This window comes from Fukomys damarensis, unplaced genomic scaffold, assembly GCF_012274545.1.
Source record: "Fukomys damarensis isolate Sample0158 unplaced genomic scaffold, DMR_v1.0_HiC HiC_scaffold_11, whole genome shotgun sequence".
NCBI classification, from domain to species: domain Eukaryota; kingdom Metazoa; phylum Chordata; class Mammalia; order Rodentia; family Bathyergidae; genus Fukomys; species Fukomys damarensis.
Window position 1 is genome coordinate 14,765,061 of NW_022900923.1, and position 26,642 is coordinate 14,791,702.

Consider the following 26,642-nt stretch of genomic DNA (forward strand, 5'->3'; position numbering starts at 1 on the left):
AGCAAAGGCTCCTCTTGGAGCTTGTCCCTTTGCACATACTTGTGAAATGCTAACACATTTGTATTCGTGGCCTGTAATGATTATCCTAAACAGACTCAAAGACTCCTGCATAATAGGCTGGTGCTTAAAGCAGCATTTTGGAGTTTAACAAAGACTTACATTTGAATCATTTCTCTAATTATTACGACCAGTCTCCTTCTCTCTAAAATGACAATATCTGCATGGGGTGCTGTAAGAAGGTCACTTCATCCCTAGTAATGTAAGAGCTCAAAACTGGTGACTACTGCTACTAAAATGGTCAGTAGGAGTCATCAGTTTGACCTTAAGCAGTGAGTCCCCATAGTTAACTGTTTAGAAATAAGGCCAATTCTCATCACCTACCTCCAAACTCTTTTCGTGGATTATAGGGTAAATTATGATTAAATGACCTTAAAGATCTCATCCAATAAGGTTGTGAGCAAGACATGCCTTCCCTGTGACCTCTGCTTCGCATTAGCAAGACCTTTTCTCATGTTTGAAGACAGTTTCTTGTTTATAGCTAAGGAGAATATGGATGGTTCATTAATAATCCTTTTAGCATGGAGTACAAAAGAGACCAGCCAGTTTCTATCCACACTACTCTCTATGACTATGATTGATGGACAGCTGAACTCCAATTTCCAGCAGTCCATCATATCGGTCAGTGTTTGTGACCTTTGGTATCTTGACATATGCTCCTGTACCATTTTGTGCAAGTCTTTAAGCATGAAAAAAGATTTCAGTAAGGGTTAATTCTTTAGAATTTTTAACTACTTTACTTAAAAAAAGTGTGTTATATCAAACATGGAGTACACATCAGAAAAGGGAAAATAAACTTCTTCATCAGCATTAGAATTTATACACATCAGGCTATTTAGTATCATTAACTATAACTCATACCTGTTTTCCTCTGTACTTGGGGAAAAGAAAACCACAAATTTTCTTCAGCAATCTGTAGATCTTCCATTTCTCTACAACTTAAAAAATTTACCTAAATGAAACTACTTTTTATATTAAAAATAAAAGCTACTACAACTATTTTCCATTGACTGTATTTTACAGAATAAAAATTTTAAATGTTTTCTAACAACCCTGTGAATTGGAAAACAATATTGAGAAGTCACTTGAAGTGACCAGCAGAGGGCAGAGCTGATTATTTGCTATTCAATTCCTGAGGGTGATTGAGAAGAAATTTCCAAAATGAGGCTGTTCTATTTTTGAGAGAAATTTAGCACCTCAGTTAATATACTGGTAAGCTTTAAGAAAGGCCAAGAAGAAATGTCAACCTAATATTCTCTTCAGAGCAAACTGAGGAAATAAGAATGAATATTGAAATAAAATAACAATGTTGAACGCAATAAATAAATGAAATAATGTAAGATTAGTAGTTTCTCATTTTATACAAACACACAAGGTACAATTAAAGAAATACTTAGTATTTATGATATAAGTGCAAATAAAAGTATGCAAATCTATAATTGTATCTGTATGTATATTTCACAATATTATAATCTGAAACATGTACTCTATAAGACAAGATTATTACAAATTTTTAAAATATTTCTAGGGTTGTCTGAAATAGATACATAAACTGTTATTTTATTATCAATCTTAATATGCCATAACTTCAATGTTTCACAATACTTTGTATTGCAATAGTAAATTCTGATAAATAAACAGAGGAAGATGAAGCAGAAAAACCTCAGGGGCTACGCCTATGATTACAATAAATACTGAAAAAGATGAAGCTCAATACACTTTTGTTTAAAAATAGGATTTTTACTCAGTTATGTTTGCTGGTCTAAAATCTACATGTTACAACTCATGTTTTCTTTTATTTTCTTCAAATAAGAATTATGAAAGAGTTATTAAAGTTCTTGTAAGAAATGAAAAGCAGCATTAATTCTACCAAAGACTCTGCTTAACAACCTGGAGACCATCTCGTGATCTCTCTCTCTCTCCTCAGTGCTGAGCAGTTTCTCAGTTACAGACAAGAAGTTGACCAAAGCCTTGACGAGCAATCCAGAAAAAAACATTCCATCATCAAGCTTAGTCAGAGGGCAGCATCTCTCCTCAATTCGATTACTACTCTTGAGAACTGAAAGGTGGAACCTCTTTTGCATTAAAGGGAAAAATCAAGGACAGTGCCCACCTAACAGGAAGCAATATTCAAAAACCAGCTACTGTTATCATTTCACTGTAGTGTTTAAAGTACAGTCGTCTGTCCTTGTTTTCATGAAGATCTCTCAGGCTGTTCCTGTAACACTAAGCTTCCCCTCCACTCCTAGGTTGCCTTGTCTTTAAGATCTCTTTCAGTCTCTCATGTTTTGCTAAAAGTATCCTGGACACCTTGTTCCACGATCTCCAAAACTGTGTGGGAGTCTCCATTTGGTACCTGCACCTGATCCAAAAGTCACTTAATTAGTTTGCGAAAGAAATACTCATTATCCAACTACATTTAATTAATTACAAGGACCATTAGCCAACAGTAACATGAGGGAAGTTAAAATCTGCTTTAAATGGAAGAAAATCTCCTCCTCTAAATGGGAAACAGCCTGGCATAGCGGGAAAAGTGAATTAACCTGAGTAAAGGCGTTTGCAATTCTGGCTCTCTGAAAGCTGGTTTGGCCTTTCTAGAGGGTCCTCATTTGTCAATTTAAGACGACTAAGCTAAATTAAGGGACTGTTAAATTCTCCGGTTTTGATATTGTATTACTCCATCACAAAAATAAAAAATTAATCAAATGTGTACATGGTACAGACACATGACTTGAAACAGTTAAAATAGAATCATCTTTCCCACAGCCTGAGAGCATGTTTGGTGGTGTGAATCTGGGAACATCACAAATCAATAACATCAGCTAACTGGGGGAGATTTTTTCCCAATGCATTTAACCTGGAAGTTATTGTACATCAGCTGTTCTACATTTTCAAAAATCCTATAAACACCCAAAAAGAATGTACCTACTAGGGATGTAGTTCAGCTGGAGGCTACATGCTTAGCATGAGTGAGGCCTTGGGTTCGATCCCAGCATCAGAAAGATAAACCTACCAAGAAAAGGACGTGTGAATACCCTGCCAGTTGGTCACAGACTAGAATGGGAACCACGCTTAGCAAATAATTCATACACAGGCGGCAAGGAAAAGAGAGTAAACACAGGTGAACATAACCACACTGTCTCCCAGCAACTGTGGTGCATTTGTCCAGGGTCTTTACCCCAGTTTCCTACTAAGGGAAGTGTAAGATTAAAGCAGAACCACTTTTTCAGTACTAGGGATTGAACCCAGGGCACCTTACTACAGAGCTACGTCCCCAGCCCTATTTTTATTTTATTTTGAGACCAGGTCTTGCTAAGTGATCCAGCCGACCTTTCACTTGTGATCCTCTGACCTCTGCCCCTCAGTAACTGGGAATACAGGCATGTGCCACCACACCCAGCTCCAAAACCATTTATATCCTAACGACAGTTATGGCAAATGTAATTTTTTCTTCTTTGTCTTTGTCAATTCATAAAGTCCCTTCCATGTGTGATTTAGTCTGTGTGAATTACCAATCTGTATTAGTCCATTTGTTATTAAAGGATATTTTCTAATACTGATTCTGAAATTAAGTCTATCCTTCATCGAGATACTGTGTGACAACAATGCCACGTCCATGAACCAGCCCGTACTTTGATCTCACCTTCACACTACCTCCACCAGAGATCTCCTCACCTGATCACACCCTCAACCACTTCATCCCACAGACATCCTGTCTGAGCCTCTCCATCCTGTAGACCTTGAGAATCCTAGCTTCCCCACTTTTGACCTTGAACTCCTACTCTTATTGGTTTCTGACCACTCCCAAGCTAATACCCTCCACTCACTAACCTCAGACACATCTACCCGGGAGAAAGCCAACTTGAGACCAGTCCAATGCTTTGCCTGTGCTGTATACACCTAACTCTGAGGAAGAGGCAGTACTAATTCACTATCCACACCTCATCCAGCTTTACATAAGCAACCCTAAGTATTCTACTCAGTGCTCATTACAGTTTTGTGGGGTCCAAATAAGACATTTTCCACACAATTTCTAGGCATATGGCCCCATTTATGCCTCTTTGTCTTGTGTGGAGGGGGCACCTACTCACAGAGAACACTCCAGTCAGATGGTATTCTTCACCTCAAAAGGTCACCCGCATGTGTGCTGCTTCCTGCCTATACTTACACACACAAATGTTCTTATTCCCATCCCAGGCCCATCCTCCGCCACTGCCTCCAAGCCCAGCCCTTTGGTTCCTCAAAACCACTGTATCAGCTTCCCCCTCACTACACCACAGAGCCCTTCGCTCACAATTTAGAGGAGAAGTTTTATGTGGCTCACATTTTAAAGGGATTCAGTAGAAGGTCGCTTGGCTGTACGACAGGGACATCATGCTGGAAGGGCCTGGAGGAGCAAAGCTGCTTGGTTCATGGCGGCCAGGAAGCAGATGAGGGGAAGTATGCCAGAGAGGAAGGAGCGAGCGACCAGACATAAACACGAAGCCACACCCAGAAGTATGCTCCGCCAATCACCTGAGCAGATCCCAAAGCCAATCAAGGTGCCAGCTGCCCTAATCTCCACACCTGTGTTATCAATTACCTTTTCTCTCCTAAGTCTCCAACATTCCCCTCTATTGGATCCACTGGATCCCTCTCTTCTGCATTTAAACATGCTGTAAACACTACTATGCTATGGGGGTCCTTTCTTCTCTCCCACTCATAAAACCCCAATTTTCTTATACACACGCACACACACACACAGAAAAGCTCCTGAAGTAATCACATCCCTTCAGCGACGCCTCCTTCCATCTCACCATACTGTACTCCTGCTCAGCCTGTGGAAGTCCCAGCAGCACTCCACTAAAACTGCTCTCTGTAAGGATATTAACAGCAGCTTTTGGCAAATTCAGTGACTGCTTTTCAGTTTTAATCTTACTTGATCTTTTGGCAACATTTAATATGCCCCTCTTTTTTCCAAACTTTGCCTGCCCCTATTGGTCTCCTTGCAGCTTTTTCCTTTCTGCACACTATACAGTTGTTGACCTTCACACCAGACCCTTCTCACTCCACGGCTCCATGGGCACTTCCAGGGCATAACAGCTCCAGGTATCATCAACACACTGAATATGCCTCCTCCTCTCTCTCCCTTTCTGAGGCTCTCTCTCCTGACCCCTAGACACAAATAACCAATTGCTTTTTGCACATATTTAACTGCATAGCCTCAAATTCAGTAGCGCCTAAACTGAACCGTCTTCACATTCTGCATGTTCTGTTCCTTTTCCTATGTTTTCTGGTTTTGTATCTGCAGAGCTAGGGATCAAACCAAAAGCCTCACCTAGGCTAGGCAAGTACTGTAACACTGAACTATATTCCATCCCTTTCCTTCTTCATTTATACACAGTAAATACAACCACTCTGTACCTTACTGCTCATCAGAAACTGAGAATATCCTCCTTGTCGCTGCTCTCTCCCTCACTTTTATAAAACCAATCAAATCTCCAAAGCTTGTCATTTCTACTTTCTAAAGCAATGTTTCTCAGAGTGAGGTCCCCAGACGACAGCATCACCTGGGAGCTTGTTAGCTATGTAAATGTTCAAGGCTCACCCCCGATCTCCTGAATCTGAGACTCTGAAGGCAGAGCCCAGTAACTCCTATTTTAACAAGCCCTGCGGGGGGTTCTGGCTCTATCTAGAGTTTAAAATTAGCATTAGTAATAAAACTATTCTAAGTACAGTGGACCCTCAAGTTACAACATACATACATATGAACAACTTGGGTTAATTAGGTTAATGGAAGATGTATCTGTCTCTCATTATCTATAGTGTGTATCCAGGTAAACATCCAGATCTCAGCTGTATTGACTTACAATCAACATGAATTCCAACCAGCCCTCAGGAGGAACCAATGCAGTTCATATGTTAAGGGTCCACTGTATCCTGAGGATCTGCCCTTTTCTTATCTCAAATTTTGTTCCTAAAAACCAGTAATATTATTTGATTAATTTGCTATTTGCAGAATATTTGAAGAAGGTTAAGATGTGCAGTTTTTAAAAGACAAGGTGAGACCCTTGTACTAGGGCAACACTCAGGATATCTTGAAGTCTTTAAAAAGGGAGGACTGGGAGTGTAGCTTAGAGCTTGGTAACTTGTCTAGCATGGAAAGTGCCTGGATTCCATTCCCAGTATCAAATGAAAAGGATGAGAGGTAGATTGTAACCACATGTCACTTTTTAAAATAAAACAGTCTCCCACTACCTACTTCCTTCATAGTTGAGGGCAATAGCTACCACACTGTCCTTCGTTACCAATGACAACAGCCCCGCTGGTGTGCAAGCCTTCAAACCACACTCAGAGCACACCCCTCAGATGTGCTCCAGAGGATGCTCTCTCTGATAAAATCACACCTTCATCCAATATCCTCATGAAGCCTGCAGAAAGAGCTCTGGGCATGAGCTGGCACCTTTTTCCCCTTCACACCATCTACACTGGCCATTCCCAACCTCAACACTTACTCCTACCTCCCATTAAATACACTGCACTGCATTTGTTCCCCTGGGATCCTCTTAAACAGTAAGCTACATGAGAACAGGAAGTAGGTATGCCTTTTTTCACAATTTTAGCAAATACTGTGTGACTACCTGGTGAACACACATGGTTAGAGAGAGAAAACTCAAACTCACAGAATAAATTCGCCTTCTAGAGTATAAACCAGGGCTCAGCCAACTATAGGCTGCAAGCCAAGTCTGGCCAGGTGAATGGACTTGTAGATAAAAGTTCTATTAAGAAACATAGCCATGTTTTTTATATTGCATGTTGTCTGTGGCTGATTTCACACTATAACAGGAGGATGAGTAGTTTAACGGAATCTACAAAAAGTTACAAAGCCTAAAGTAGTTTCTATCTGGCCCTTTACAGAAAAACAACCCCTGATCTACAAAATACAAAGAGAATCAATTCATTTTGAGGTTTCCAAAGTCCAGGAAAAGTTGGGAGAGGGTAAAAGAAAGCTCTGTAAGCTTCTGACTGGCGTGATGCTTTCTTGGAACAAGGTATCTGCACCTTCACTTTGTCCCAGCTTCTCAACTTCATACTTGTCCTGGCTCTTGATAAAGAATTGAGGGCCACAAGAAATCAAGTCATATTAACAGGAAGTAATTCATATGCAGGGCATATCCAGAAGAAAGGATAAGAAAAGAATAAGAGGACAAAGGATAAGGAAAGTTGAGCTGCGTCAGCCATTTTTATGACAGTCCATCATATGAATTCTGAGTCACTCAACATGATTTGTCAAACAAGTGATAAAGAGTACCAGTTGTGAAAGCAAACAGATATGTGACACAGCATAATCCTCTCAAATGAGCAAAAACCAAGAAAGTATGTCCCTGCCTTAACAAGTGTGACTGCCACAGAATGTGTATCTTAAGATCCACTTTTCTAAACGTCAATGAACTTTACAGTTGGAAAACATTTTAAAATCCACCACAGTATTGAACAGCAGTATTTCCTCTGAGTTCAGAAAGCTCTGTGGTGAGAGAAGAAACAATAATTACCATCACTACATTTACAACAATACTTTTTGGGAGTTTTTCGGAGGAGTTCTTTGGCTGTTGTTCTGGGATTGAACCACAGGCCTCGCACATGCTGAGCACATGTTCTGCCTTTGGAGCTGCTCTCTGCCCTGCAGTCCTACTCCTGAATTGTACACAGTTGAAGGGGAAGCACCTGTTTTCTCTTCTGAAATAAAATACACAAAGAGCAGCCCGTATCAGGTCAGAATACTAAAATAACCCATAAGCGTACGTAGTAATCTCAAAGAATGCTAAAAATATATGTGCTTAAACACATATATTTACAAACTTGGATGCTTATCGCTATGGCATGAGTCACATAAACTTTCACTGAGGGCCACCTGGAAATAGACTGTAGGGATAAAAACATATGTGACAAGAGTGCTTTTTTTTTTTGAGTGAATATTTTAAAAAGTGGTTTTATTAGTACCCGTTTGCACTCCTTGTGTGGAGTTAGTAAACACACATAACACATCTTAATTTGTTTTTCAGCCCCCTTTCCCTTCCCTCTCCCCATCCGTTGATCCCCTTCCTATCTGAGAAAGATCTATCTCCCTACTGCCTATTACTTGTCTTTTACTTTGCTCTTTATAATTTGGGCTAATGACAGAAGAGAAACCATATGATATTTGAGCTGGTGTGTCTGATTTTACTTCATTTAACATTATGGTCTCTCGGTGTATCCATTTTCCCACAAAAGACTTTATGTTTCTTTATGCAGAGTAGTACTCTGTTGTGTGTAAATACGCCATTTTCCTTACCCATTCACCTACTGATGGACATAGAGGCTGCCTTCTGTAAGGCATTGTACTGCTACAAATGAGTCCTTTGTGAAATAAGATAATCCAGAAAAATAATAAGCTTTTAATATATCCTAGAAGCCTTCTACTTTACTCTGAACTATCTAATTGCACACACAGAGTACATAATTTGAAACCAAACAATCAATTCTGTAGTTTTAAAAGTTACTAATGCAGGACAATTTTTCCAAGACATACAGTTTTTGAAGAATGTAATCAAACTGAAATCTTATAATAAATGCCCACTTATATTCTTTATGAAATAAATCTATTTTATAACTAAAAATAAAATTGGAGCAAAATGGCTTTTGGAAAAAACTCAGGATAGTAAGCAAATTTCTTTCTGTTGATATTCATTGATTGTTCTCATCAATAATTTCACCCATGAGAAGTATCTAACCCAGAATACCAAACTTGTTCTGCATGGCAGAGATCTCTGAAAAAGAAGAGTAATGCTGCCTATGCATAACAAATCTGTTTCCAGGCCTTTCTGATTTCTCTTTCTGTCTTAGGAATTTCAGATGAGCAAGATGTCCTCGTTTATTTGGTGAGAAGTTATAGAAAGTGACACCTTTTATTTCTTCATGCCACATCATCTACAGAGTATGCCAGACCCTGCAGATATACACAGAGAGCTAAGTAAGTTAGTCAGGTGCCAATATTTGAGTGTAATTCTTATACCAAGAAAACTAGGAAAAGGTAATCATGGTGGAATGGTCATAAACATGTTCCATAACTTTTCCTAGTCTTCCCATTTCCACTCCACTCCATTCAAAAAGCTGTGTGACAGTGAGGGTTGGAATAAGATGGTAATTAAAGCAGTAAAATCAAGAACAGTAAATGGAATAAGAAAGGATGGCAATGAGAGCAAAAAATAGCGATCCAATATACAGTCAATTCCCAAGACAATTAATTCCCAAGAAAATCCATATTCTGTCACATTTTTTTCATCTCTCCTCTTGAAGCCAAGCATAGTGGCACATGCCTGTAATCCAAGCTCTCAAGAACCTGAGGCAGAAGGACTGCTGTGAGTTTGAAGCCAGCCTGGGCTACATAGTGAGTTCAAGACAGCCTGAACTACATGGCAAGACCCTATCTCAACATAATACAAAAAAAAAAGTATATTCAAGATAATTAAATATAGGTAACCCTTGATTTATCCAGGTAATAGACTCTCCAGCTCCTCTTCTTCTCAGTCACCACAGCTTTCCCTACTCAACCTATTCTTCACAAACTCAAGGTACCTTTGTTGAATGGTTATGCCAGGCTCTGCGATAAGAACTGATACAATAATAATTAAAATACATGATCACTATCATGGTTTGTGTCTAGATGTTCCCCCCAAAGCCTCATATGGTCATAGGTGGGGCTTTTCACAGTTAGCTAGATCTAGATGTTAAGATCATGTGTGTGATGCTGGGATCCAGCATGTGGAGTAACTAAATTAGTCCACAGATGGGTTTGCCATAGTTCTAGGTGTGGACAATGGGAAGGCCCACTCTGGGTGTGGGTGGCAACACCCAAAGGGCAAGTAGACTGGATGGATAGGAAGGGACGGAAAGAAAGTGGGCCTGCTGCTGCTGCTTCACTACTCTGCTGCTTTGCTGCCTTCTTCCCACCATGAACTGTTTCTCCTCTGTGATGCCCCTCTGCCATGCCATCCTACCTTGAAGCGAGCCAATTATGAACTGAAACCTCTACAAATTGTGAGCTACTATAAATCTTTCCTTTTTTAACTTGGTGTGTTGGATATTTGATCTCAGCAATGAGAAAAGTAACCAAGACAATCACTAATAATTATGTGGCATTTATTATGTGCCAGGCCTTGTGTTAAATGTTTACAAATTAATCTTATTTAATCTTCAAGAGAAACACAGAAGTACTCCTTATTATTAGACATAAAAATATTTACTATGGTCCTGGGTAAATGTTCTAACCTCCAGCAGAGGAAATTGGATTAGAAGCCAGTTGGAGACTGGAATCCACTCTTTACCACTCTGGGGAGACCTGTCAGATAAACACAAGGATACAGTATTGCACTGCAAGAGAGGAAATTTTCACACAAAATATAATTTGCAATTGCATAGCACAGAATAAACACTCAATTATATGTGTGATAGGTCATTTGAGAGAGAAAGTGCAGACCCCGCTGGTTAAAGAGGGTGTCTGAGAGGGTTGGCATTTAACTCTGAGCAGCATCCCAAAAGACACAAGAGAATTTAACTGGGAAATAACAGAAGCAGTGGATCCCAAAGATGTGTGATCCCAAGAGATGAGAGAAAATAAAGACAATCAGAAAGAACAATAGCAGAAAAGTAGCAAAGGAAACATACCATGAGCCAGAGAAGCAGGAAAGGTTGAAAGCAAAAGAAAGACCACAGAAGTCCAAAGAACACGGACTTTATGCTGGCATGAAAACCATGAGAGTTTTTATACAGAAAAGTGATATGATCCTGTGTACATCACAGGGCTTCTTAGCACCGCACTTCTGACATTTCATACTGGGTAATTCTTTGTTGGGGGAGGAGGTGCCCTGCACTTTGCAGAAAGCTTGGCAGCATCCCTAGTATCTACCCTCTGGGTGCCAGCTGTGCCTTTCCCCACACTGGGACAACCCAAAATATCTTCCAACATTGTCAAATGCCATCTGAATGTAAAATTCCTGTGAAGAGAGAACCACTAGGGTACATGAGGAAAAGTGGCCTAGATACCAAAAACAGGCAAACCCAAGAAGGTAATGGAGAAGCCAATATGATAATCTAAGCAAGTGGCAACTGAACATAATGGGTGATTGACTATTCCCCTCACACAAGTTCTCATAATCTAGCTTTCTAGAACCAGCTAGAGAAAATCCCAAGTCACCCCTGTGCTAAACTCTTCAAGTTTAAACTCAAAGCATTTAGTAGTGTCATGATCTGCTCCTTCTCTTCTTAGACATTTACTGGCCTCATCAGTACAGCTTTACACTCATCAAGGACTGTCATGTGTGTCTGCTTCACAATACTGACCCATGCACAACTCTCTGGTACACTGAATCCCTGCCAACATCCTGAGCTTCTCTGTGCTAATGACAACAGGTATTCCCCTCCATGACAAAAGGACTTTGGAATCCATAGAACATTCTTCCACCTCTGAAATCCCAAACATCAATATCCTTCTCTCTGGCTACAACCTCGGGGAAATACGTTCTCTAAATTCTCACTACAGCTGTTCTTCATGGTCCCCAAAACGTTAATCTTTAGATCTGTTAACTTTCTCTTAATCTATTGATTTGCTTATCTTTTTAGCATAAAACTTATGGTTTATGCCAGCAATATCAGTTCCCTTGCCCTGTATCAATTACCACTATGATATCCCAAAGAACAAACAAATTCTAGATATCCAAAGAAGAATTATCATCTTCCCTAAAACCTTTTCCTTTGAGCATTCTGACTCTTAGTAGATTATCCAAGATGCAAATCAGAAACGAAGAAATCATGTACTCTACTTCCCCACATCAATCAAATGGTAATCCCTACCAATTCTAAATCCTAAATATCCCTCATATCTGCTTCTTTCCATCCCTAATGCTCTGTCTTTCATTTTGTTTGTTTGTTTGTTTGTTTTTATTTTTTAGTACCAGGGATCAAATTCTGGACCTTGCACTTGCAAGGTAAGTGGTGGAACCACTGAGCTAAATCCCAAGCCCCACACTGTCTTTCAATTTAAGCTCTTTCCTGATCACCAAGACACTAATTTTAACATTTTTCAGTCTATTCTCCACTCTGCCAGCAGAGTGGTATTTTATAAATGCTAATCTGTTTATGGTTTAACTACTAAAGTTACTCAAAAGCATCACTAAGGTGACATAAAATTCCTTGTGTGCGTGTCTAGCCTCCTTTCCACCCACATTCTCCCAATTAACACTCCAGAAATACTTAAACTATGTGGGCATGCAACACCATGCCTTTCTGTGGTGCCTTATGTACAAATCTCTGTGATAGTTTCTCCATGTAGCAAACTCCTAAGTGTCCCTCAAGTTTTGCCCCAAGTATTATCTCCTGAGCTACTGAGGAGACTCAGTCAACCCTTCCCCTTTGTTCCTCCTACTGTGTACACCTCCACTGGGGCCTCAATCATAATTATGACCTGTTGTGATAATAACACAAAATACTGTCCACATGCCTCAGCGTGTGCAAGTCCTTCCTCTCACTCAGAACCTACTATATTATCCCTCTTTTCTCGGGGCTTTGGACATGATGCCCTGAAATGTTCACAACAAATGGAAAATCTGGGACAGTCTGACTATGGATCCTATTTCAACCACTGGGCTCCAAAAATGTTGCTTGTATGTCTGATTCTCGAAAACCATTTGAGAATGGAGTCTTTTCATCTGTGTTCCTAGTAACTGCAGGGAAGGGGAAGGACAGAAAGGAAGAGCTGAAAAAGACAGACGGATCTAAATTGAGAAGAAGTTAATAAGCTTAGTTAAGGAGCTGGGGGAGTAAGTAGCTCCATGGTACCGTGCTCAACTAGTATGTGCGTGGCCCTTGGCTGGATGGCCAACACTGCTAAAAAAAAAAAGAATTAAAGAATTCCATTAAATTGTAAAAATGAGTTGCAAACTCACATATACTGAAAATATAGGAGAAAAGATACATGTTTCCTGTCTTAAAAAAGAAAATAAAAAGCAATCCAAAACCCTATTCTGCGGGATGGGTGTTCCTTGTAGAAGAAAGGGACAAACTAAATGCAAATCAGATATGGAATACTTTTGAGCAAATGTTTATTAAAAACATAAAAAACAGCCAAGCAAATACTCAGGAGGCTGAGTCAGGAGAATCACAAGTTCAACAACAGCCTAATCAATTAAAGAAACCCTGACTCAAAAAAACAAACAACAACAAAAAAAAAGAGAATACATTCCGATTGGACCTGATGGTGCCCCCCCTTTTTAGTTGCATGGGGCCTGTGATATTGAGATTCTGAGATACTGAGAAGGCAATGAATTCATAGCACACCATCTGCCTCTGTAACGCTATATTTATATGGAGTCCATACATTCTCCAACTTTTAGAATACAGCTGTAGAAAAAACACTAATATGCTTTAAGAATATACTGTCAGGCCAGGGATGTGACTCACTGGTAGAGCCAGGCTCAGCATGCACGAGGCCCTGGGCTCAAACTCCAGGACCAAATGAAAATAAAAGAAAATCCTGCAGATAAAAGTGTACCTGGCAGAAGCTACGAAGTAGGAGTGGGCTCAGTCTCTGCAGGCAAAGGCAGAGGCCAAAGAGCCTACTCTTCTAAAGTAAATGGCCTGGCAAGAAATAGTATCCAAAGTTGATGGGACAACAGCAAAATATGAAAAGCACATTTATTTAAAGCTCAAAGAATTATGAAAGAGAAACTAGAAACAGCTACTCGGGAGGCAGTGAGTTTGAAGCAGGAGGATCACTTGAGCTCAGGAGTTTGAGACTAGGCTGGAAAAGATACACTCTGTCTCGACGAAACAAAAATTTAGCAATAGCAATATTAACTATACTGGGAAGAACAGACAGGGATAGGAAAGGGGTAAACATGAGCTAAACCCTCACCTGTGACAGTCAGAAGGCAAGGTTGGTTACCAGCAAAGATAAAACGTCCCAAGAAAGCCCAGCTAGACAAGAGCATGGGGTGAGGGTATAAGGTGGGAGCAGGGCTGCTGCTCGTCATTTAGCCTCTCTGCCCTTTAACTATCTGAATATAGAAATTTGGAACTCTTTGAATTCTTTCAAATGAAAGCATAAAATAAAATTAATCAAACTGAGGAAGAGATTTCAGTTTCAATCTATTTTCTGACTTCATTATTAAAGATTTTTGAAGCCTGATTCCCCGGCTAATGGAATACATGTAATCATAATACAGGGCTAAAAAATAAATTATGATAAAATTTGACGTTGTACTAGTGACTCCCTAGGTTGAGATTAGAGAGTCATCTACAAGGAAAAGAAATGTCAATCAAAAAATTTTTTGAAGCTGGTCTGAAAATTACCATTTTATCTCGTACTTAAAATAAAAACTTTCCAGAAGTTATTATTGCACACAAAATTGTTTCAGAAATTAAAATACAGCAAAATGTACACACACACACACACACACACACACACAAAGACACAATCAGTCCTCTGAGCCCATAGGTTCAGCATTCATTGTAGAGTCAACAAACCTTAGGTTAAAAATATTCAAAACAAAAACTTGCATCTGTACTAAACATGAACAACCCATTTTGGGTCACAATGCCTTAAACATCTCAGTATAACAACTATTTACATAAGATTTACATTGTCTTAGGTATACATGATGTAATATTACAAATATGTAGTAATCTAGAGATGATTTTAAGTGTACAGGAGGATGTGCATAGGTTAAATGTACACACTGTGCCATTTTATATAAGGACCTTGATTTAACAGCTATGGGGCAATCCTAGAACCAATGCTCCACAGATACTACATACATATGTATATGTGTGTATACATATTCTCTCAGAGCTGAAAGAAGTGTCACAGAGTTCACTGCTTCTCAGGAAAAGATTTTTGGCATCAAAATGAATAAATGGCATCTAAGCATTCTTCTCTGTTGGGAAAAAGGGGTTTTCATTCTGGCCATTAGTTTTCTAATAATGGCTGCTGTTGGTTTTTCTAATGATATCTTTCAGCAAGTTCAAGGTATAGTTTTTTTTTATGGCTTTGGGGACTGAAGTTTCGTGTCTTCCTCATCTTAATTGTAGCCTGATTCACGCATTCATCCAAACGTTTGGCTGTCTACATACACAACAAAGAGCTCTTGACCACTGGGACTCACCGCATTTAGCAAAATCAGCAGCTCTGCCCAACTCAGAGGAGTCCAGAATTCAAAAATATGCACCTAAAAATATCCTACCAGACAGGCATTTATGATCTGTTCACAAAAAATTAAGTAGCTATAAACATATCCTCTTATAAAAATCCTGCGGCCAAATAAACTTGCCTGGTTTTATATGATATAAACAGACAGTATGATATCCAACGTAGTTAGCAATAAAGAAATCCTAGAAAGGCTTGTTCGTGGGTAATCAACAATTATGTAAGATAGTGTGGTTGGTTTGAAAACAGCTGCTGGTGAATATGACCCACAAAAAGTGATCTCACTATACAGGCAGGAAAAACAGTGTTAAGGGGGCCGTACATGGGCCTTGTTCTTGCAATATGAGATCCATTGATACCTAAGAGGAAATGAGCTTGGGCCCATGGCTGGTAGCTGGCTGAAGACCAGCATGCTTCTCTACAGGCCACATCACAATGGCCTGAAACTTCAAATGACAAGGAACGTGATAATTACAAATCTTTTACTATGTTTAGAGATTTTGAAAGTGCAGTAAAAATGTCAAGCATGATAAGAGATAACCAGAACAAGTTCCAAAAGAAAAAAAAAAAGTTCTCCAACCACACACACATACAACTCAACAACATAACTTACTAAGCAGCAAATAATAGCTCTGTGTGTGTGTGTGTGTGTGTGTGTGTGTGTGTGTGTGTGTTCCTCGCTAGCTTTGGCACAGTTCTACTTGAGAATTCTATTTGAGACACAAAACTGAAAAAAAAAAAAGCTAAAGGAAAACACTCATAGGCAATAAGAAGTTGACAACTTCTAGGCCCCCAGATAGTAACAAAAGCGGAATGAGACACTAGAATAGTTATTGGCCCTTAAATAGGGCGTGGAGGTACACACCTGTAATTCTAACTGCTTACCAGGTGGAGGCAGGACAGGTGCAAGTGAGAGGTCAGCCGGGGCAAATTCGTGAGACCCTGTCTCAAGAAACAAAATAAAAAGGGCTGGGAAAGTAACTCCGTCATGGAGCACACTTGCTCAGCACATGGGAAGTTCTGGCCTCAACCCCCAATTCCAAAAAGGAAAGAAAATGATTAGGCCTGTCGAGGAACTCAAAATTTATTTTAGTTTTATAGAAGCCAACACTAGTCTTTCTGTTAGCTAAAATCATCTCACGCATGATGGCCTTCACTGTGATCAGCTAATAAAGTCAGCATCATTCTACTCGGCCGAAAGAAAACTCATGTTTGTCAGGGAATAATCCAATAGTGTTTTCTGAAGCAATAGAATTTTCCTCAAGAAAAGTGCATAATAAATACCAGTTTTGTCCTCACACTTTCCTCCTCAGAATGCACCTATCTTCTCCATCTCAGTAAATGTCACCATCTTTCATCTACCCAGCTACTTCAAAAGCCAAGCTATCCCTGATTTCCTTTTTTTCCTGGTCCCCACCAAAAGACCCAGCAGTCTCACCTCCAGAATCCACCACAAACCAGTGACTCCATCTCCCTAACCCACATCCCACCCCAGCTGCTGCCACCACCTCCCTCTCAACAACTCAGCAAGTATGACAGCCCGCCTTATAGTACTATTTCTACCTCTGTCCCTACGCTCTTATTATCTAAAGACTGGAGGTTGTGATCTCTGCAACACATAAAGCAACTACATTCTTTCCCTACACAAAACTTCACAAAAGCTCACACTTTGTTAAAATTTTTAAAAATGCATATTCATTTCATGGTTTCAAAACACTACCATTCTGGCTCCTGAACCTTTCCTTTCTATCCGCAGCTCAGCAGGCTGCATGCAGCTATCCAGCCTCCCACTGGGCCTCACTATGCCCCCTGAACTGGCCTCTGGTGCTGCCTGGAATGACCTCTCCTTGAAAGTGGCCTCATGGGTCCCCAGAGAAGTTCCCTCCGCATTTATCCTATGCCAGCCATTCCCTCCAGCACATTATTCAGGTTTATTTCCTCCATATTGCTTGTGAGAATGTGATAGAAATTAATTTGGGTGTTCCCCCAGTAAGATATACATTTCAGAAGAACAAGAATTTTATTTCACAGGCCTAACATGTTTCAGAAGCTAAACTATTACCTATCTGAATTTCAGCAAGGTTCTCTCTCCAAAAAGGGTCCCATGTGGGCCTAAAATTCCAAATGGGGCCCTTATTTGATGGAATGTTCCCAGAAAAACACACCTAGCTTTGCAGCCCTTGTCTGGGGCACCCTTCTGCTCCAACAACCCAAGATAAACAATCTACTCCAATAAGGCTCATTTTGCCACCTCAATCTGACCAATGAATTACTACTCACAGTCCAGTTATATGTAAATTTCAACCAATCAGGACTATTGCTGTATTTGCATAAAGCTGGCCAATCAGAACTGTGTAAGCTTGATCCATCATTTGCATAAGCGAAAATCTGGACAAGCCTTTTTTCTATACAAGCCAGCCACACACCCCACCCTTATTCCTTCAGAATACACTTCAGTTTGTGCCAAAGGCTGCCTATTCCTAGTTTGCCAACTCTTTTTCTTTTCTTTCCTTTTCTTCAAAAAGCCTCCCCTTTTTCTTGAATTATTTTACAGTGAAAACTTGACACCTGGCATGTAGAATGTATATGGGAAACATGTGTAAATAAATTAACACAGTCACTCAGAGCTATTTATGTCTTTTAAATCTCTTAAATCCTTAAGTTAGCATATGAGAGAAAATTCAAAGTATTGTCATATTTTCCACAGCATTCTGTAAAGCAAAATGATAGGCCATAGACCTAAGAATGTAAAAAATAACATGAGACTAAAATCAGAAGGGTTAACTGAAGTAGTCCGATTCACAAGCTGTATCAGCAAGATCCCAATCAACAATTTTTTGCCTTAAATTACATGTGTATATGACGATGGAAGAGGGGTCAGATTCTGTTAAGGAAGGGAACGAAGTTACAAAGTCAAGGGGTGGGAAGATCGCCAATCATGAGCTTATTCCTACAGAGTATTATGCCTTGAAGGGCAACTGTTGTCAAGAGAATTATTGGTTAGAAATGCTCCCAATAGCTCTTTTCTGGAAATCAGCAGAGAGGCTAATTATCAGCAACATCTTTCCCCAGGGAAAAGCATTTTCTTCCCCATCACATTTGGATGCCTCAGTCTCCAAAGGCCAGGCCTGAACCATTTTTTCTCTGGATTTTAAAGTACACCCTTGATCATATACCCAATAAGTACATGGTTTGGTAACTGAGCTGCTGTGTAAGTCTACGGAGCAATGCTGCTCCTGAGAGCAGCTTCAATGTCTTCTTTGTTTTGTGTTCAGTTTGGTGTGGGTGAGTAGAGTCTTAGTGCAGAGCTGACAGATACAGTAAGAAAACACAATCACACCATCCTGGGAGAGAGACAGAAGTTCCCGAATTTCAAGGGAAGTTCTGCCTACAGAACGGAAGGATTTAATTTTTTGTGGGTTTGCTTTTCGATCTTTATGCCACACCCAGCTGCCCTCCAAAATAACATGGCTGAGGACGTAAGAATGGAGAGAGGTGAGGTAGAGGAGGTTAGCTGAATTTTTAAAAATAGAGAGAAGGACTAGGGATGTAGCTCAGTGGCAAAGAACTTTCCCAGTATGTGTGAGGCCCTGGGTTCATCCTCAAAAGTGCAGCAATTTAAAAGCAATAAACAGTTTAAAAGAGAGGACTGCCTGCCTCATAAACGCAAGGTCCCAAGTTCAATCCCCGGCACCAAAAAATAAATAAAAAATAAAAGAGAGAAGGAAATGAGGTTATATTCCTTTCAGCTTATCCCAGTTCCATATCTGTTGACTAACAGGATTGTTTACTCTGGGCTTTACTGGAGAAAACTGAAGTTAATTTAGAAATGGCTTTAATTAAAAATTAAGTGCTATTCATAGCTAGTAATTCCCTTTTTCTGTACCATATTTATAATTCCAATGTGTTTGATATATTTTCTAAAACACAGCCTGATACCACTTAATGTACCATAATCCTCAGGGTCTGCATCTACAACATCACAGATCTTTTATAGAGGAGGAAGCAGGAAAGAATTAAAATTATACAATTCTTCCTATAGAAAGAAAAGATCTACCTAGCACTGATTTTTTAAATTACCTTAGGAACAAATTTAAATTTAAAAAAACTAATAAGGAAAGTTCATAAGCAACAGCATAACCCAGAGAACTTTGCTTCAGATGGAAAGGATCAAGAAGTTCTCAGGATATTTTAAGATTTATTCTGTGCATCCTGAAGGGAGACTGAGGGAGACCATGGGTATGGAAGAGGAAAAAGAAAAGCAGGGAAATACAGAACTTTTTTGTAACAGTACTGGGAATTAAGCCCAGGGCTTGTGCACTGCAAAAGCTGCATCCCTAGGTCCCCCTCACCACCTTTGTGGTTTTTATTTTGGAACAGAATGTCTATAAATTGCCCAGGTTGTGCCTGAACTTGTAATCCTCCTGCCTCAGCCTCCCAAGTAGCTGGGATTACAGGGGTGTGTGCTGTCTTGCTCAGCTACAGTTTATTATTTACTACCACATTTTGACCTCAGCCTCTGTCCATTTTTGCTGTCTCTTAAAACTTCATTAGTTCACTGTCTGAACCACAACACATACGTTGAAGGAGGCTGATAAGAGAAGAGGCGCAGTTAACAACAACCAAACATGGAATTGGGCTGCTCTCAATTCTCACATTCTGGGATCAGCATCAGGGAACCAACCAGATCTTCACTTTTCGTAAGAGAAATTTACCTACAAGGATCCTTGCATGTCTGGTTTCAGATGCATACTCATCACAACCCCTGTCACACACACGTACCTGAGAAAGATCAGAGATACTCTGGCTTGAACATGGTAATCCAGCTGAACTCATACTCATTATAAATAATAAACATGCCTTTTCACTTACTGGGCCTCAGTGTCAACTCTTGGTGAATGGGAATTGAGGAAGAAAGCAGACGACGCTGCACCACAGCAGTTTAGTACAGAAATGAGCTGGGAACGCACTGCGCTTTAGGGTCCATGGAAACCACGACCCATGGGGACAGCATTTTGCCCTGCGGAGTTACTTGCAAAGGAATGCCTACGAGGAGCAAAGTCAGAAACACGGACTTAGAGCCACTGATGGGCTGGGGATGCAGCGGGCAAAGCGCTTACCCTAGTCCTGGGTTTTACCCTTAGCATCATGAAAAACTCGTTTTTAAAATTTAATCTTAAATTCATAGCTGATTAGACCAGGCTAGAAAAGAGCCGAGCAGACATCGGTTACATAAAAGATGTTTGGCAATATGTGATAGTGTAGTCAAAAAGAACACAGAAGCAGATTTCCTGAGCCACCGAGTGGCCCAGGGGGAAAGGTCTGCGTCACGTGTTGTTTGGAAGTTATAGGGTAACCAGGCAGGCGCACGTCCCCATGGCTACGGTCGCTGCAATCTCCCTCGCAGACAGCAGTGGGTTTTCCTACTTACATCAAATGGAGCAGAGCTTGACTGAACGCTCTGACTGCAGGGCTCCCTGAAGCAGTCACTAAAAGGAAGCAGAAGACCCATGGCAAGGATCCGGGAGCAAAATTTCTCTGCTTCTTCTGGAGGCCCGTTCTCTTGCTGGCTGAACAGTTTCTCCAACAGAGTTCGCCCTGCACAGGAAACACAGTCATTAGGCGGGAGAACTGGTGGCTCACCTGGCTCCAAACTCTCCAGGCAGCGGAGGGTAAACAGGGCAATGAGCAACTCCCATTTGCAAGGCTACCGACCCCTACGGAAAGGGGCCTCTCCAACCAGGGAAAACTGCAGTCTGAGGCTCAGATACCTCCTAGGAAAGGGTGGCAGGTATTTGCTATTGCAGCTGCCCCAAAATACCTCCAGTCTCCCAAGAGAATGGGCCAGGTTACCAGCTGAAACACCTCCACCTAATGAGGTAGCAATTCTCCTTTCTTTTTGTTTAGCCCGCAGAAGGTTCTCTAAGACAACAGTAACCCAATGTGCCACCATTCCGGCCTAGAAATGTCAGTGACTGACATTCACAGTCACTCTTTTGGGCTTGGCAGAAGAGAAAGACAGAATGTGACGGGTGCACAGGCAAAGGCAGCAATCCCTGAAAAGGGCAGAGAGTTGGCCAGCGACTCCGTCACCCCGAAGGGAGAGAAAGCCAGAAATTCAACGAATTTTCAGATGCTCCTCAGAACCCTGAGACTTTATTATTTCAATAAAAGAGACATGAAAAGGGAAGTACAATGAGAAGACACTGGCTGAAGACCCTAGCAGACCTGGGTCTCCTTAGCCCAGGGTTCTCAATCTTGGCTGTGCCTTAGAATCATCTAGAAGAACAGAGTCACCGGAACCCTGGGCACCAGCACCTTACTGGTCACCACTGACTCTTGCCAGAGGTGAGAACCATGGGCTCCCTCACGTATTTCTGACATTCCCGGTTCTCTTACCTTCCTTCATTAGTGGAACTTTTTCAGTATGTATGAACTATGAGAGAAAACAGAAAAATGTTCAGCTGTTCCTAAGTGCTTACCTGATGCTCCCCCATCTAACTGGGATTCAACTTGAGGTCACGATCACTCACATGGAAAAACTTTCAATGATTTCCTGTCATACTCTCTGGGAACCCTTTACCCTTTCTGTAATAATGTTTTTGGAGATGGGATTCTTACTATGTTGTCCAGGTTGTTCTCCAGTTCCTAAGTTGAAATGAACCTCTTACCGATACCTCAGCCTCCCAAGCAGCTGGGACCAAAAGGCAACAAATATCCTGCACACCTGGCCAACTGCACAGAAAAAGCATTGATAAACATTTGTGGGATTTCTGAATTAACATGTTACCATTCTATGACACAGATTCTTTCACAACATGGTCAGAACTGGAAATGAAATTTCAGACAACATCATCACATTTTTTTCTGCAAAGGGCCAGGCTGGGGATTTAGCTCACTGGTTCTGCCACCTGTCTTGCAAGCACAAGGTCCCAAGTTTGATCCCTGGTATATTAAAAAAGAAATTATTTCTGTAAAGGGCCAAAAGTAAATATTTTTGGTTTTGTGAGCCACATAAGGTTGCCACTGCATATTCTTGGGTTTCATTTTGCTTTAAAATACCTCTGAGTACATAGAAGTCATTCTTTGCTCCGTCCTGTACAAAACCAGGCCCAGATCTATACTTTGGTGACAACAGCTAAATCTTAAAGCATAATAAATGCATAATTTTGTCAACACACTAATCATGACAGTAGTCATGCAATTTTCCTGTCTCTCCCTAATTCTGCCAGTAAAACAAAGCTAATCTAAAAATCTGCCTTTCATATGTGTAATGAGGGCCGGGGATGTAGCTCAGTGGAAAAGCACATTCTTAGCATGCAGGAGACCCTAGCTCCAATCCCTGGCACAAGAACAAAAACAAAAATTGGAACAACAAAGTAGAACAAAAGAGAACCCTTTATTTTCTCCATTTCTTTAGGTCATTAGAGAATACTCTTTGGTCTTCAAAAACATGTTTTGAGAGGCAGTAGAAGATTTTTCCCCAACAGAACTGAAGTTTACCTGTACAATACTTAACTGGAACTAAATATCCAGGAAACCACACCCCTTATTCTCAAGTGATTAATTATATTACCAAAGGACAGAAAACAGCCCTAATACTACTGTACTTCTTGCCTATAATTCACACACTGTGTAACAAAACAGTAAAGGAAAGAAGGTCCGCTATACCTGTGGAGTAAATGTGACAGAGTGAATGTGTATGTACACATTTCGCAAAAGAAATTACCAAAGGTCACGGAATAATGTGGAAGAGAGAACTATGACCCGCTGGAATTCCAGTTCTTGAGTGAGAAAATAACTCTAAATCTGTTGGCTAACCCTGGCTAGGGTTTCCCTGGCATAACACTACTGACAGTACTGACCCTGCTAGTTCTGTGCTGTGCGAGAGGGGTCCGCCTGTACACTCAGCAGCATCCCCAGTCACCACCACAATGCCAGCAGTGCAATCACCCAACTCCCAGTTCTAACAGCCAAAAGTGTCTCCAGCCAATGTCACCCAGAAAGCAAAGATTCCCTGGTTGAGAAGCCAGCTCTCACCTCTTCCTAAAGGGAATGTCACCACCTTGCATTAATAGTAACCTGGCTGCCCAGTGAGGACTTCCTGGTCCTACAGTCCTCTCAGATAAAGGCATTTTATTTAAAACCTGCATATTTAAGGGACAGAAAGTGGGTGGGAAACTTCTTTGATCCCCAAGAACACTTCCAGATGATTATTCTCCTTCAAAACCATGGGCTCCTTTGAAAACTCCTGCCACTGATGAGTCACCTGCTACCTATCCCTCTTCCTTTCTGCCATCTACAGATTCTTTTCATTCCCTCCTCATCCCTGCTGTTCACTGACTACTTCACCCTTCAACTCTTGACTCATTGTCCTACCTTCCTCCTGCCTCTCTAGCATGATCACTGGTTTTGATACCATGAGATCCAACGCTGAGGCAGAAACTTCATCTGAAATCTTGGTTCCCTATCTCCAGCCAGCATTTCCTCCAGCACCACCCCATTCCCATGTCACGCAGACACCATCAGGGGCTCCACCACCTCCAGGAGGCGAATTCCAAAATTTACTCCAGCCCCTCCCCCAGTGGCTTGCAATCACCCTCAGGGTAAAAGCAAACCCTTCTCCACTCTCTGTCTCTCTGCACTTGCTCACGGGCTTCCCCTCTTCCTCGGCCAAACAGAGCTCACTCTTCTCTACCAAGCTCTGGCACCAGAACTATCTTCCCCCATACACTTCAATGACTCACCCATCTCTCGGAGGCCTCTGCTCATTTCTCACTCCCACTGAGAGAACTTCCTGACTGCTCTTTCTAAAACACCATATCTTGTCGATCTTTTTTCACCTTATTCACCTACTCCTCCTCAGAGAGCTCAGCCCTTCAATTTAGGTAACACTGTGGTCTGTCTCTTGGTAGAATATAAACTCCACCTCAGCAGACTTTGCTGTTTATCATCTTTTGCCCAAGAACTCAAGCAGTGCTGGCAAAGGGGATGATCGCTTATATTTTGTTAAATGTCAATGAATCAACATAAGTACAAATGTCTGGATGAAATATCTAACCCTTAACTACTACCGTCTATCCTTTAAGCTCTTACTCTGAACCCCTTCTAAAGCTCCTTCCCCCACACAGACCTCAAGCCCTTCATCTCTACTGTGGCTGACCTTGAACTAATTGTCGCTATTACTGTCACGTGATGTATCACCCCTACATCCCGTCTTCACTTCCTTCCTTACCAGCTTAAGTCCCACACTCCACCGCTATAATTAAATCCTGCCATCACTTCAGCTCCCTCCTTCCCCTCTTCCTCCATCACACTTGCCTCACAAAACCGCAACTCGTTTCGGGCTACACAGCTCCCTTTTCTTTGCCTGCACCCGATCAAGTGAACACAGTAGAAGATTCACACATCACCTGTTCTCAGTACCGCCATTAAACACAGAACTGCCCTGCATTCGTATCTAAGCCTCCACTCTCCAGTAGTACAAGTACTATACGTTCTCCAACAAACTCGTTGTATACATTCTGCCAGTCCACCCCTTTCCATGGTAAGACGATGATCTTCTCTAATTTACTGAGAAAAACAGAAGAATCTGAGACAAACTGTAAGTACTTGCATCCACCCTCTTGCCTTCCTTGCAGTGTAAATGTGTCCTAAAACAAACAACGCAAGTTTTACCCTTGTCTTTCTAATGGAATTCTCTGTGGCATGCTCAGAAATTCGCTTCTTTAGCTACATACTCTCGCTCCTGGACCAGGAACACCTCCCCTTTTATAAATATTCCCAGTATCACACAAACGTGCTTTAAAATCTATCTCAGTCTGGAGATGTAGTTCAGTGGTAGAGCACTTGCCTGGTATGTGTGAAGCCCTGTGTTCAGTCCCTAATACTGAAAAAATAATTTTTCTTAGGCCTACATGGCTCCTCACTCCTTCACATCAAAACTACCAGCTGAGATGATGTACTCTTGTTAGCTTCACCCACTCACTCCTGGCTCAGCTCATTCTAACTTGACTTCCATCCATATCATTCAACAGAGACTAGTAAGCAACTTGGAACCAATGGTATTTCTGTCTTCACCTTACTCGATTTCTTAATCACTAGTAAAAATTTCACTGTTACAGTCTCCTACTCCTTAAAACACTTTCTCATCTTCATGATACTCCTTTCTATTTTTTCTACCTTGCTAACTGTTTTCACTCTAGTTTCCTTTACTGGATTGTCAACCCAACAATTCCATGTTTCCTGGCTCATTCTATGGCTTATTCTCTCAATTCTTTCCATATTCTTGACTATAATCCCACCATTGTATAAATACTCCTGTCCTTCAAATTGGATATGATTTTGTGACTATCTTAACTAAAAGTGTATGCACAAGTGCCACTAAATGTACAATAACAAATAATTTTTCAGGATATAAAATCAACACTAAATAAATCAATAATGTTGCTATATATCAATAATGAACTAGCTGAGAAATGAGGAAAACAAGGCCATTCCCCCCAAAATACTGAGAGGGCTGGGGATTTAGCTCAGTGATTCCACTGCCTGCCCCACAAGTACAAGGTCCTGATTTCAATTCCTGGTACCAAAACAAAACAAACAAACAAACAAAAACTGAGTTATAAAGCTAAACAAAGAGGTGAAATGTCTCCACATTGAAAATTATAGAATACTGAAGAATACACTAAAGGATGAAATGACTTTTCAAATTCATGGATGGCAAAATTAATTACTGCTAAAATGGCCGTAAAAGCAAAAGCGATCTACAGATTCAACACAATCCCCATCAAAATTCCAATGACATTCTTTACAGAACTATTTTTAAAAATCCTAAAACTCATATGGACACACAAAAGACCTAGAATAGACAAAAAAATCCTAAGCAAAAAGAGCAAGGGTAGGGACATGATCATATCTTATTTCAAATTATGCTACAAAGCCATAGTAACAAAAACAGTATGGCAGTGGCACAAAAATCCATGTGTAGACCAGTGGAATAGAATAGAGGACACAGAAAGAAAGCATGCAACTACAGCCATCTGATTCTTGACAAGAGACCACCAATATACACTAGAGAAAAGGTAGCCTCTTCAACAAATGATGTGAGAAAACTGGATATTCGTATGTAGAAGACTGAAATTAGATTTTTATCTTTCATTCTGTACAAAAATCAATTCAAAATGGATCAAAGACCTAAGTCTAAGACCTGAAGCTTTTAAAACTGATAGAAGAAAACATAGGGGAAACACTTGAAGCCATACATACAGGCAAAGACTTCCTGAAAAGGACTCTGATGGCACAGAAAATAATAAAAATCAACAAGTGAAATTACATCAAATTAACTTGTTTCTTTCTTTCTTTCTTT

At 40.7% G+C, this 26,642-nt stretch overlaps 1 protein-coding gene across 1 annotated transcript in view; it reads right to left on the reverse strand.

The window, feature by feature from the left end:
• The window catches only part of Fmn2 (formin 2), a 312,905-nt gene that overhangs the window by 263,389 nt on the left and 22,874 nt on the right, over positions 1-26,642 (reverse strand). Inside the window, exon 4 of the mRNA XM_033761961.1 lies at positions 20,706-20,872. Coding sequence (XP_033617852.1) covers positions 20,706-20,872 — 167 coding nt within the window. The remainder of the gene's footprint in view (positions 1-20,705; positions 20,873-26,642) is intronic.